The following is a 14,583-nucleotide window of genomic DNA, read 5'->3' as shown; positions in this document are numbered from 1 at the left end:
TAAAGCAGGGTTGAACAACCTGCAACGAACATCATGGGCATCGCCCTATAGCGAGCAGCTGTTATTGCTGTCAACACCGAATTCTTGCAATGCTGCCCAGTGCATATGGGCACTGCATATTTCAGGCCTTAACCACGTGATACCTACACTCCATTTGTCGGGATCCCAGGCATGGAAATGGCCGGTGAAATGCGGGGGTTCGAATCCCTGTTTGATCTGCATGGTGAGGGTGTTGTCTGGGGTCCGCCCTGCAGGATCCGTGCGTATGTATTCCTAGGAGACAGCAATTATGATATTATACTGAAGAGTGTGAATGAACTATTATATGATGGAATATATACATATATATAATTCTTCAGAATATACAAACGAACGCTTTAACCACAAGGCTACCCCACCACCCCTCAGAATTTATCTTATAATAATGTCGTTTCATTGTCATTATCTTTCGTAAGACCCCTGCTTGTGCTTGTGCAACTTCAGGGACAGTGGACGTTAAGGCGAAGTTTTCCACTTACAACACATGGGTATTTGGTTGGGATGAAAGGTATTTTCGATTTAGGCAGAAATAAGGACTCAAAGGTCGGTTCAGATAGAATTTTAGACTTTAGGATTAGGTTTAAACATGATGTCAAACTCAGTTGTAGGTTTTAGACAGAATGTCGTACTCAGACATTGGTAAAGACAAAATGTCGTATTCAGATGTTTGTAAAGACAGAATGTCGTACTCAGATGTTGTTAAAGACAGAATGCCGTACTCAGATGTTGGTGAAGACAGAATGTCGTATTCAGATGTTGGTGAAGACAGAATGTCGTACTCAGATGTTGGTAAAGACAGAAAGTCGTACTCAGATGTTGGTAAAGACAGAATGTCGTACTCAGATGTTGGTGAAGACAGAAAGTCAACCCAGATATTGGTAAAGACAGAAAGTCGAACACAGATGTTGGTGAAGACAGAAATTCGTACTCAGATGTTGGTTCAGACAGAATGTCGTATTCAGATTTTGGTAAAGACAGAATGTCGTATTCAGATGTTGGTAAAGACAGAAAGTCGTATTCAGATGTTGGTGAAGACAGAAAATCGTACTCAGATGTTGGTAAAGACAGAATGTCGTACTCAGATTTTGGTAAAGACAGAAAGTCGTACTCAGATGTTGGTAAAGACAGAATGTCGTACTCAGATGTTGGTAAAGACAGAATGTCGTACTCAGATGTTGGTAAAGACAGAATGTCGTACTCAGATGTTGGTAAAGACAGAATGACGTATTCAGATGTTGGTAAAAACAGAATGTCGTACTCAGACATTGGTAAAGACAGAATGTCGTATTCAGATATTGGTAAAGACAGAATGTCGTTCTCAGATGTTTGTAAAGACATAAAGTCTTACTCAGATGTTGGTAAAGACAGAAAGTCGTATTCAGATGTTGGTAAATACAGAAAGTCGTACTCAGATGTTGGTAAAGACAGAATGTCGTATTCAGATATTGGTGAAGACAGAAAGTCGTACTCAGATGTTGGTAAAGACAGAATGTCGTACTCAGATGTTTGTGAAGACAGAATGTCGTATTTAGATGTTGGTAAAGACAAAATGTCGTATTCAGATTTTGGTAAAGACAGAATGTCGTACTCAGATGTTGGTAAAGACAGAATGTCGTACTCAGATGTTGGTAAAGACAGAATGTCGTATTCAGATGTTGGTGAAGACAGAAAGTCGTACTCAGATGTTGGTAAAGACAGAATGTCGTATTCAGATTTTGGTAAAGACAGAATGTCGTACTCAGATGTTGGTAAAGACAGAAAGTCGTACTCAGATGTTGGTAAAGACAGAAAGTGGCACTCAGATATTGGTGAAGACAGAATGTCGTACTCAAATGTTGGCTGCTACAGAATATTGAACTCAGATGTCGTTTCCCGAGATTATCTGTCCCTGATTGCACTGTCCACTGTAATATCGTACATCCATTTGAATTGATGGATGGGTATTCTGTTACATGGACAACATGAGCAAACTGTTATTTAAACCATTGTATTCCCGTGTTCCCCGACAACCCTGCCATTACGTTTGATCCACTTTCAGTGCCAGCCATCTGTTTGTGTTATTAGAACACCTACCATAGCAGTTGAGAGGCTCTCCTTCCGTTCAATCTCGTTTGCTCCTTTGCCAATCCAAACAAATATCTGGATGATAAAAAAAGATAAGTTTTAGGAAAATATTGTTACAGTAGTGTGTTGTGACGTAAGTCATTAGTTTTGCCTGAAGGTAATCATTTTGGGTGTTTAAGGGAAGTAGCATCATTTGATCGAAAGAAGGAGAAGTTTGATTTTAGTTATTTTTCAAGTTAAAAAAAAGATGCATTTACTGTATATTCCAAAGTGCATTTTATCTTTTTTGTTGTTGTTTTGGGCGCTATCTTTGATTTCAAAATGGTTCTCATTTGAACTTTCTTTTCCATCAAGTGTTAACTTCCTTTACCTCGTCAAACGTATCCAGGAGCATGACGTCATCTTCGACCAGATCCTGGAAAGCCATGAAAAAGAAGTCAGATGGTCAGCTCTTCATACAAGACATACATCGTATGATGGAAAGTTGATCCTATTACAAGACGCCATGAAGGCCTAATAAGAACCATTAAAATATTGTTGTGATTACTTTCTTTTGCCCGGCAGGTTACATGTCTCAATGTCTCATGGAAATGGGGATCTGATGGTCACAATGGTTGAATTCATCTTAGATGAATGGCCAACACGGACGACCAAAGTCGACCAAAGGGCGGGTTGCTACATCATCGACCAAGATCCGGGGTAGAATAGGTTCTCAGCAACCCATGCTTGTCGTAAGAGGCAACTAACGGGATCGGGTGGTCAGGCTCGCTGACTTGGTTGATGCGTGTCATCGAATCCCAATTGCGTGGATCGATGCTCATGATATCGATCACTGGATTGTCTGGTCCAAACATGATTATTTAGAGACCGCCGTCATATAGTGCGGCGTTAAACAACAAACAAACAAACAAACAAACAAACAAACAAACAAACAAACAATCAAACAAACAATCAAACAAACAAAGAACACAATCGACAACTGAGTTGACTGACTGACTCACTAACTGATTCTCGGCACTCACTCACAGATTCACTCACCTACTCACTCTCTGACTCACTCACACGCGCGGACACACGCACTCATTGAACAGGTATGGTGATGATGGACCATTAATAATAAAAGGGGCGAATTTGGGACTTCTTTCATGAAGTGTACATAAAAAATATATATATCATGAACACAACATTCATACATCCTGCACCTGACCCGTGAGGATTCCGGGAAAGAATAGCTCTTCAGCAAACCCCTGCTTGCCGTAAAAGGCGACCATGCTTGTCGTAAGAGGCGACTAACGGGGTCGGGTGGTCAGGCTCGCTGACTTGGTTTATGCATGTCATCGATCCCAATTGCGTGGATCGATGCTAATGATATTAATCACTGGATTGTCTGGTCCAGACTCGATCATTTACAGACCGCCGTCACATAGCTGGAATATTGCTGAGTGCAGCGTTAAACAACAAACAAACAAAACATCCTGCACAATCCTACACATTTCCAATAAACAAAAGCGACAAGAATCGTTTCCATTATCATATAGAATATATCTACTAAAACTGAATTCACTGTTATATTTATATTATCATTGTGTAAACGCCTCTCATATCGGATTCTTCCGCGCTGCGTCATAAAGTAAAATCAATAACATACAGGCAATTAGTGTCATATGTGTTTGTTATGGAGTCGACCTGGGTGTTATCACCAAGCTCGGAGAGACACCCTGGACGTTAAAAATATGACGTAATCGTCACATACCATTGATACGGTGTCTTAATTAATATTAGATAACTTATCAAAATGATTGATGGTTGTTTTAGAACATAAACTTTAGCATGTGGTGGGTATAAATCTTTTAAAATCTCTGCAAAAAAAAATCCACACAGAGTCTGCTAACATAGCGAAACCGCGTGTTTACACTATTTGAGGAAAACTATTAAAACGTTACCCATTGCTTCATGGATAAAATGTGAAATCGAATGTTTCCTTTGTTTAAGAGAATCAAGTTATCAAATCATCACATGAAGACTGCAAATTTCAGTTCCATAAATGTTTGTACGAGTTGATACTAACAGTTTAAACCCTAAATGTCTACATGCAGATCACAAATAAAGCCCTATTGATAAATATCAAATCAAGAAGAAAACTCGTTTTCAATGTGCAGCAGATGTACCTAAAGTCAGCACCAACTCGTCAGGGCTTCCACAGAGAACTGAAAATACACGTATTGCCATGTGGAAGACAACTACAAGAACATGAAGACTTGGCGATCCGTAGGTGGAAATACTGTTATGGGCGTCTTTTTGAACCGCCACATTATGTTTTTTGTAAGTACAATTCATTGTAAATCACACGTGAGGAGCTTTGCTGGAACTCGACGCTATATTTATTATAAATACATGTAGATGATCATATTATTATTATGTTAAAAAACCCAAGGAATATGCTTCATCACCCCGTGATAAATATAGTTACTATAGAAATAAGCTTACTTATCTTGAAAACAAATCTCTACATATATCAACACAAAGCTCAATACTCGGAGCGAAACTACTGGGTATCTTGCCAATAAAGTCCACGTTGTGAAAGCCCTCGCCTGGTATACCAGAACGGTGGAACACCCATTTAGCTCGCCCCCCATCCATGCATGATAGCTCTGGCACCATTATTGGCCATAAAATGTCCACTCACGTTCTGAGTGCGTCGTCTGAATGCTTCCAGGGTTCCAGTCTTGCTAAGAAGACCACCAAGATAATGAGCATAACTGCCCTTATAACCAGCCTCACGGAGCAGGATAATTAGAACGTGCGATTGATAATCAAACGAGTTAATGAGAGGGCCAACTCCAGGGTGACCGCACCTATGGTCAGTTTCAGAAACTTGGACGATTTTGAGAAGGTGTTTGTGTGTGTGTGTGTGTGTCTGTCTCTGTGCGTAAGTGTGCCTGTGTGTGTCCATGTGTGTCTGTGCCTGTGTATCTGTCTGTGTCTGTATGTGTCGTTGTGTGTATGGGTCTGAAGGTGTGACTATGTACTTGTCTGTCTGTGTGTCGTGTCTGTGTCTGAGTGTCTCTGTGTGTGTCTGCATTCAGTAACATATGGTGTTTGGTCTTGTGAGCATTGATCCATGCCTTCGGAATACGAGACCACGCAATCAACACGTCAGCAAACTTGACAACAATATTTACATGGTCGCCTCTCACAGCCAACATCGACTACTGGGAACCCCACACAAACGCGAGATTATTCTTAGGCGGATCAGATTGATAATTACATTTTAAAGTAAACGAGATTTGTCATTAGATGGTTTATCGCACCATGAAAACCAGAATGAATGAAGATGATCTGATGACCGAGTGATAAAGTTGTCTGGTCGTCAACGACGTGGTATCGGCCAGTTTGTCTTGAAATAGTATACAGTGAAAACCATTCGTCAAGACGGAAACCACTCCAACGGAAACCTTTTCTTCCTTAATAATAAGGATAATAATAATAATAATAATAATAATAATAATAATAATAATCATCATCATCATCATCATCATCATCATCCATGGTTACAACCCAGAATATGTAGAGGGTGTCATGGAAAATTATAAATACAAAATTCTTTGGAATAGGCCCATATACAGCCGTAGGCGTTTCCAGGCCAACAAACCTGAATCCAATATAATCAGTTCTGTCATTGAAATTTCTGTCTTATTGACACAAATGTAATTAACAATCTTCAGTAAACATGTCAAATATGCAGACCTCGCTTTCGAAATGTTACACTTGCATCCCAGGTACCAAGTTGTCCGACTCCCCATTGGTCTCGGTGCCTTAGGTTTGGTACCTCCCAATCTGTTGACTGACATTGGGAGAGTACCCGGGTTTACTTCCAGAAATACAGCCCTTCTGACAGTCTTGGTAATGCAGAAGGCTGCAGCGCTGGGGAGTCTTCACATTCTCCGGAAAGTTCTGGGTAGGTTTGACTAGGCAGCGTTTCCTGGGAGTCCCATTCGCTGTCTGGGCTGCGTGTAGAGGGGGCAACGGCCCTGAGCTGATGATGAGCCTAACCAGCCTCACTGTGTCAGGATCACCCACACCCTCTTTGTTGCATTTTATATTTAATCTGTACTTAATAACGCCATATATATTGCGCTATATTTCCACACTACACAGGGACCTTCTCAAATCACTACATTATTATTACCCCGCTCAATTGATCAGCGTGCATTCGAATTTCGAACAAAGTCACCTGTCCCAGGAGACACCTGTGTTACATATGCTTTAGCGTGGGGGGGGGGGGGGGGGGGGGGGGGGGGAAGCCCAAGAAACTCACAGGAACCAAGCCGTCGAAGAAGGCCACCCATCCACCTACTCTCCGTCACCGACGTTGCTTGATAGTGACCTGGCCACCAGATACGACGTGCCCTTGTGCCCTCATCAACACATGACGTTGTCCATGCATGGATGTCACAACGTCCAAGAAACTCACAGGAACCAAGCCGTCGAAGAAGGCCACCCATCCACCTACTCTCCGTCACCGACGTTGCTTGATAGTGACCTGGCCACCAGATACGACGTGCCCTTGTGCCCTCATCAACACATGACGTTGTCCATGCATGGATGTCACAACGTACCGCGATTCGTAAATCCGGTATTTTGTATCAGGACAATTTCACAGGGTATAACAGAGTGAAAGGTTGGAATTTAATTGTTCTTAATTGGCCTTCTAGAAGATGTTGAGCAAGTAAGAAAACATACAACTTCACGGATAACAAACTTGCTGCATTGATGATGATTCTTACACCGTTATCAAGCTGGTTGGAATGTAGTTATTAACAACTGATCTATATTATCAGGCAATTGTCTCAACAGTACATTAATCTGACAGTACATTTCAGTCCAAACTGTGAAGCAGAACCAGCTTTCTATGGTATCCCGTCCCCAAATCAAACTAAATATCAACGAGTGAAATAAGGGATGGCTGAATAAGCTAGTGGTTGCAGCGTTCTCTCCTCGCTCAGGAGGCTAGGGGTCGAATCCACAAATGGGTAGTATTTGAGACCCCATTTCCGGTATACTTTGCTGTAATATTACCGAAATATTGCTGAAAACGTTGTAGTAAACACTCACTCGTTTGCTCAAAGGGAAATTATCCGTAATATTTTAAAGATATTCCTGTAAATCCTATTTTCAAATATTTAGTGTGTGAGGTTTAACGCCGCTTTGAACCGTATTCCAGTTATATCACCGCGTGTAGGCTTAATGTGGGAGGAACCCCGAAGTGATGCAGGTTTCAGACGTTTACAATTTTGATGAAACCCACGAGCACGTGTGTAGAGCTGACAAACCGAAAAACATAATCGGGGCGAATCGGGATTCGAACCCACGATCAAAGGTTTCTTGCGTGCCCAAGAGACGCAACTCTGCACAGCGAATTGGGGCGCCGTGGCCATCGGCGCCTTCTTTCAATCACTACTTAGACGTAAGCTCATATTGAATTCACCCTCAGTAAATGTTGAATATTATTGTTTAGTGGTTACTTTTAGTGTGTTTGGGGCCGCCGTAATCTAGCTGGGATATTGCTGAGAACGGCGTAAAACAACAGACAAACAAACAACATGTTACAGGGCAGGACATGCTTACCCTTTTCGCAAACAATTTACTGTCGACATCACTGATTTTTAGTGATCCATTCATATAATTTTCACCGCTTTTTTGCTTTTTACGCTCAACTAAATGTGTCTCGGCGGAAAATCGACACGGGTTATCTCTGGCGTTGATGTTTTAAATTTACTCCCTTCTTAGTAAAAATAAAATCAGTATGTTGAAACACGATACAAACAAACAATAACTTGTTTCTGACGATAATTCAAAACCCCGAAAGCAATATGTCTGGTTGAAGAAAACAAAATATACAAGAGGCTTAAAAGACATATGGATGGTGTGAAAGCGTCAGACAGTATCAGTGTTAAATCAACACCTAACAAGAGTACTTAATATCAGGACCAGTTATCCTTTATAATTATATAAATATACACAGTTTATCGTGCGAACTGATAACGAAGCCAAATAAAATCCTCAGCAGCTTTGCCTAACCCATTGCACCCGTAGGCTTACAGGAACAAGCATCTTTACCCACACATACCAAACCTACATTTACAAACACATTTCTTGAATAATCCATTTCCTGCTAACTAATGGCATTTTGATTACTTTTGATAAAATGTGTGAATAAAACGTAATAAAGCACTGCCCTCATATTTCACATTCAGAACAAGTTGACCTTAAAAGAAATCTGTAAAATACATCACTCTCGTACCAATAACCCTCAGCCGCAGTTGCTCTGGCCATGTGGGCAATGAGTACACGAACGCAGCCGGAGAAGACTTGATATCCCCGCGTCGTATAACGGGATTACACAGATAAGAACTTGAAGTATATTAAACTTCGAGAACGCTTTAATCAAGCAGAAGATTCGGCTCTTGCCACGAAAAATACAAGTTAGTATCGGGATTGAAAGCACAAAACAAACCGATGCCATGTCTAACTTGGAGCCTTGGCTGCAAAACATTTCACTACAATCTGAGCGTTAAATCTACGCGTACCTTGCTTAGGAGCTGGTAAATACGACCGTTATCATTCAGGATTTATTTTGATACACTTAAGCTACCTGTTTGTGTGTTGTTTGATGAGAAGGGTTAGGCGTATTTTAGGTCGCTGTAGATTTGTTATGACTGGGGTGAGCTTATATATTGGGTCAGACCTTTGATGTTGCCAGACACAAGTACATCCTAGAACTTGAGAGTTTGCCGTCGGGAAGCCGAAAATTAAATCGATGCTTATTCCATAGAATCATAATGGTGTATAATGGCTTCACGTCAACATCTGAACATATCTATGTTGCAAACGTTGATTAGTAGAATTAAAAGCATTATCCGGTGCAACGCCAAAAGTGATGTTATATCCGTAAGGGCATATGAAAGATTTGTCTTTCCCTTAGGGTACTGTAACATATGGCGGTGGTAGGATTTGTAGATTTCTCTTTGACTAAGTTTTGTTATGTCGATATTAAATTCATTTTTAAAAAGTACTTATTCACCTCAGTCTTAGTGCAAATCTTGATTTTTCTAAATCTGTTGATCACCTTCCAAGTATTTTAACTCAGTGCACTGTCGTTGTCCTAATTCAGTTTTGTTTACATTTTAATACACTACGCAGTCTAGAGTACATGCACCGACCTCAGATCAGTTCGTTAGAATTCTGTTTGTCGTTCAATGAGTTCGTGGTCAATACAGTTCACATGAGTCATGCACACTGGTCCCTGTTCATCGTTGCGACCTTTGCTTCCAGCTCTCCTGGTCACGGGTTTGAATCCCAGATTCACCTGATTATGATCCGTGGTTTGCTCACAGTATTAAACGCCTCGCACTTATATGCACTTATACAGCACGTGTGTGTGTGTATGTGTGGCCGCTTGTACTAGTCCGGACTGATGCCGATATATAATACTAGCTCACTGAGATACCATGCCACAGTTTAACATGTATACCCCACTCTTAATGCCGAGCGCCAGACTGGGTAACAACAAATACCATTAACGTCTTTTGGTATGACGCGGCCGGGGATCGAACCCCGCTCTACCTCTTGACCACGGAGGCGGTCTCGTTCAGTAACGTGATACCAACTGGGTGCTCTGACGTCAATCTCATTAAAATTAGATCTTATTACTCTGAGGACATCCCATTACGGGTCACAGGTAAACTTTCGCGAACTTTGACCTACCAATGACGTGACTGACAGGATGCCGACATTAGCCAGTCAGAAAGCAGCTTTCTAGAACTTTACGACACTCGTTTCAAAATGGCGACTTCCATTCCAGACTACGCATTGAAATATATTTAACGAGGTTCTCGATTTAAAATTTGATAAAAACACAGTTTGAAGAAAAGAAACTCTGGTATGTCTATAGATGGCCGAGATTGCAGGATAGAACTAACCACGGGCTATGGAAAATCTCTTCCGTTTCAAATATTTGATTCCATTGAAGCGCAAGATCGACGATGACTAGCATTCAGTAAGTCGTACAACCCATAAACGTCGTTACGAATGCCCCGTGTTAACCTTTTCGAGGTTGTAGGATTAGAAAAGACATTCGGTCTTTCACTTTCGCCATCTTGTAAGTGACGTGGCCTGTGATTGGATCCCCGATCTGATTTTAACACGACAGATAAGTTAACATGATATTAAATGCCAGATCTGTTCCCAATCGGTCACAGGGGCGGTCGGGTAGCCTAGTGGTTAAAGCGTTCGCTCGTCACGCCGAAGACCCGGGTTCGAATCCCGACAAGGGTTCAATGTGTGAAGCCCATTTCTGGTGTCCCCCGCCTTGATATTGCTGGAATATTGCTAAAAGCGGCGTAAAACCAAACTCACTCACTCACCCAATCGATCAGTGGTTATAGCCTATTAGCAAACACATAATACGTACATTTAGTACACTACGGTACCAAGGGAGTATACGCAGTATATTGTGGTAAGAAGATTAAACCGTCCCGTACGTGTCGTGTTCCGGTTCAGGGATGAGTTAGCTCCAATAAAGTCCTCTTAAAGATTTCCATCAAAGTTTAGCGATACGTATACCCATCATGCACTGTATCCACAGGTGGTCGTGGATATCGTGGTTGTATCAGCGCCGATAACATAGTTGCATCAAAGTAAAAAAATGATCTGCTTTACACGCGATTTTTGAACAGCTGTTACGGCATCGCAACGCTTTATTATTATGTGCATGGTCTGAGCTGAGGATTGAAAACATCAACAATATCATGCTGGTTGACAACACTGGTGCATGGAGTACCAAGAGAAGATCATCAGCTCAAAATGATGATGACTTCACTTCGTTGATAATACGGGACGGTCGGGTAGCCTAGTGGATTAAAGCGTTTGCTCGTAAAGTCGAAGACCAGGGTTCGATTCCCCAGATGGGTATGATGTGTGAAGCCTATTTCTGGTGTCCCCCGCCGTGTTATTGCTGGGATATTGTTAAAAGCAGCATAAAACCACACTAATTCACTCACTGTTAATAATACATTTTATCAAATAACACACACCGATATATGGTTTTTGATATCAAATAATATCAATAACTCAATACTCAATAACATCATTGTGCCTCATCGAGGTCTTGAACATGCTTTTCTTCAATAATAAACTGGCATACCGTGATGTAACTTCAATACCTTTTTAAAGCGGCGTCAAAACCAACGCACTCGCTCTTTAGCCTACTCTGCAGAGTTCCGTCCCTTAGCTGCCAGGATGCACTGGTTTGTTGATTCGAAAGATTCGCCTGATGCAAGATTCATTGTGTGTACACAGTGTAGCCGCGCTCGTTGATTTTACCCCAGGGACAAATGCCTTCAACCTGACACGCCCTAATGTCACTGAAATACTGTTCAAAGCGCCATTACACGCAACTCACTCACTCACTCCAGCTCAGTGGAGGAATATACTCCTCGGAGCTTTAGTGAGTGAATGAGTGAGCTATAATACCGCTTTGAACAGTATCTCAGTATTACAACCACGTCAAGTTCCAGTCACACCAGGCGGTCGGGTAGATTAGTGGTTAAAGCGTTAGTTCGTCACGCTGAAAACCCGGGTTCGATTCCCGACATGGGTACGATATGTGAAGCTCATTTCTGGTGTCCCCCGCCGTGATATTGCAGGAATATTGCTAAAGGCGGTATACAATCAAACTCACATACTCACTCACTCTAGCCACATCGAGGTGGGGATACCACGAATGCATTTTACCCATTAGGCTCCTATAAATGAGGTCCACAGAAACCATATGCCGAGACCTTACTCTTCCTATTTGTCCAGTGATAAAACATGACGTCCTGCGTCATGGAGTTTTTCTCCCAACACATATATTGCGACGAACGGTGTTAAATTTTACATGGGAATGAAATTATACGCCGCCTTCAGCAATACTCCTGCAATATGACGTCTGTGGTCACAAGGAATGTTTCACAAATTATACCAGATTTGAAAACTTGAATTCGAGTCTTTGGCGTTCTTTACCGCTCAGTGATTCTCTGTTTAGGATACCTTGGTGGCGATGACCTTGGCAAAAACCAAACTGTGTTCGTTTAAAAATGACAATGTGTGAAGCCCATTTCTGGTGTCCCCTGCCTTCAATTTGCTGGAATATTGCTGAAAGCGGCGTAAAACCATACTCACTCACTCGTTTAAACTGATATAATACACCGCTGCCATAATTCAAACTTCGCAAACTGTGTTCGATTAAACTGCCATAATTTAAACTTGTGCCTTGTGAGGCACTCTGTCCCACCCTCACACGTGCATCTCATTTCCCCATGTCAAAACACGTCGAGTTTCGCTTTCTAAACACGACATGAAGATAAGCAATCCATATTACCACTATCCCCCACAAACACACTTAGAGTCCCATTTTATTTGTGCATCTGTTCTCCGGGACCACGTGGACGCATGCGCGCATATAAACATGTCACGTGGAATTGTTAGATGTATTTCCGGGGACGCATGCGCAGTTACAATGAACCTCATACTCACTTCTTGACTGAAGTTGACGATTTCCTCTACAAGGAACCTGCCCGAAGCGTTGGAACATTGAAAAAGACGAGGCGGCATGTCGTTGCCTGGTGTCTGGAAAGGAAAAGCGAACAACATGTCTTGGCATCCAGTAATAATAATAAACCAAACTTCCCATACAGTCAGGGTTATTAAACAAGTTGTGTCTGTGTTCTGAAGAATATGCTCACGAACACAGGCCGGGGTGTCGGAAATTTTATTCGGTTAATCTATGAAAATATTATTTAGCATGGTATGTTGTATGTTATTTATATATATTTGTACCGCCAATCTCTGTCCGGTCGCGTAGTGTTCTTTTCCGCCTAATATGTCCCAGAATTCCGCAGGTTCATCGCCTTCTGGAATTTCCACTGCTGATCTATAATAAAGTCAGTTTAAGAATGACAACACTGGACATGGCAAAGGGACCCCCAGAATAACATTTAGACCCAGAAATAAAGTTATCTTTTAAAAAACCCCACCTGTCTGCAAAATATAAAAAAAGTAAAATCCAAAATGGAACCGACAGCAATGTTTAATCCTGGAGATGAGGCAATCCAACTTGGGAAATAATTCTAGACTTGTGTTGGATTCATTTTTAATTTATTCTCTAGGGTCTTAGAAACAGACAACGGGGCCCTTAATTCGTCCGTTCTACCGAAGTTTGTCACAAGGGCCAATTTGCACAAAGAGTGAGTGAGTATGGGTTTACGCCGCTTTTAGCAATATCCCAGCAATATCACGGCGGGGGACACCAGAAATGGGCTTCACACATTGTACCCATGTCGGGAATCGAGCCCGGGTCTTCGGCGTGACGAACGAACGCTTTAACCACTTGGCTACCCGACCGACCCTTGCACAAAGCGATTTTGGCACTACGACTATTGTAAATCTATGTTATGTGGGCGACACCCAAGTCATACACTAGGATCGCTTTGTGAAAGTGGGCCAGCAGTAAATTCTCTCATTAAGAATTGACGTCGTTATAGCCACTGGCCCAGTCTTTCACTATATCCATCTTTGTTGCATCCGCATGTGACTTGTTTCATACATGAAGTTAAACGAAGACTCGTCATTATATGGTATGTCAGTTTTATACTACGGATATGAAATATGAATATCTACCATCAAATTGAATGTGATATAGTGTAAGGTGTGTCTCTTGTCATGGAATATGGTTTTCAAACACATACAATTCGTGTATATACAGGACGTGTGTGAGTCGTGTTTTACGCCGCAAGTTTTCAGTCATATCGAGTAATATAGTATAAGGTGTGTCACTTGTCATGGAATATGGTTTTCCATCACATACAGTTCGTGTATATATATGACGTGTTTGGGTGTGTGAGTCGTGTTTTACGCCGCAAGTTTTCAGTCATATCGAGGCGGGACACCAAGAATGCATGTTGGGCATTGAAACCCGGGTGTTGGGCGTGATGAGTGAACTCTTAATAGCTAGGCTACTCCAGGTCATGATAAGGAGTCTGTATATATGTTAGTGAGTGAGTTGGGAATAACGCCGCTTTGAACAGCTTCAGGTTCGGTTATACGACGATCTGGAGAGACAAATGCCGAAGGAAAGGTGAAAATGACGCAGGTGTTAAGGCCGGTGCACAGTAGAGCAGTGCTGTAGAAGCGCCGTGTGTAAGAGCCGAGCCGAGCCGAGCCGAGCCGAACCGAGCAGGGTAGGGCAGGGCAGGGAAGGGCAGGGCAGGGCAGGGCAGGGCAGAACCGAGCCACCGAGCCGAGCAACAGCAGAAAATCGTAACATCTATTTGGTGGAATTGGTACTGATTCTGGCACATCTGCAGTTAAGACACACGACAATTCTGCCAGTACCACAGTTCCCCATCAAGGCGGTGGGGTTAGGTGTTCGTGAATGAA

At 42.1% G+C, this 14,583-nt stretch overlaps 1 protein-coding gene across 1 annotated transcript in view; it reads right to left on the bottom strand.

Annotated features, from left to right (window-relative positions):
* LOC139469532 (advillin-like) overlaps nt 1-14,583 on the bottom strand; it is a 110,305-nt gene that overhangs the window by 20,157 nt on the left and 75,565 nt on the right. The window contains exons 20-24 of the mRNA XM_071251720.1: nt 12,985-13,078; nt 12,682-12,774; nt 2,474-2,518; nt 2,113-2,178; nt 148-273 (exon numbers count right to left, since the gene is read on the bottom strand). Of these exons, the coding sequence (XP_071107821.1) occupies nt 148-273; nt 2,113-2,178; nt 2,474-2,518; nt 12,682-12,774; nt 12,985-13,078 (424 nt within the window). The remainder of the gene's footprint in view (nt 1-147; nt 274-2,112; nt 2,179-2,473; nt 2,519-12,681; nt 12,775-12,984; nt 13,079-14,583) is intronic.

This window comes from Haliotis cracherodii, unplaced genomic scaffold (assembly GCF_022045235.1).
Source record: "Haliotis cracherodii isolate W230 unplaced genomic scaffold, xgHalCrac1.p SCAF_2, whole genome shotgun sequence".
Taxonomy (NCBI): Eukaryota; Metazoa; Mollusca; class Gastropoda; order Lepetellida; family Haliotidae; genus Haliotis; species Haliotis cracherodii.
The sequence above is the reverse complement of the archived record's forward strand: the minus strand, read 5'-3'. Positions and strand labels throughout refer to the sequence as shown.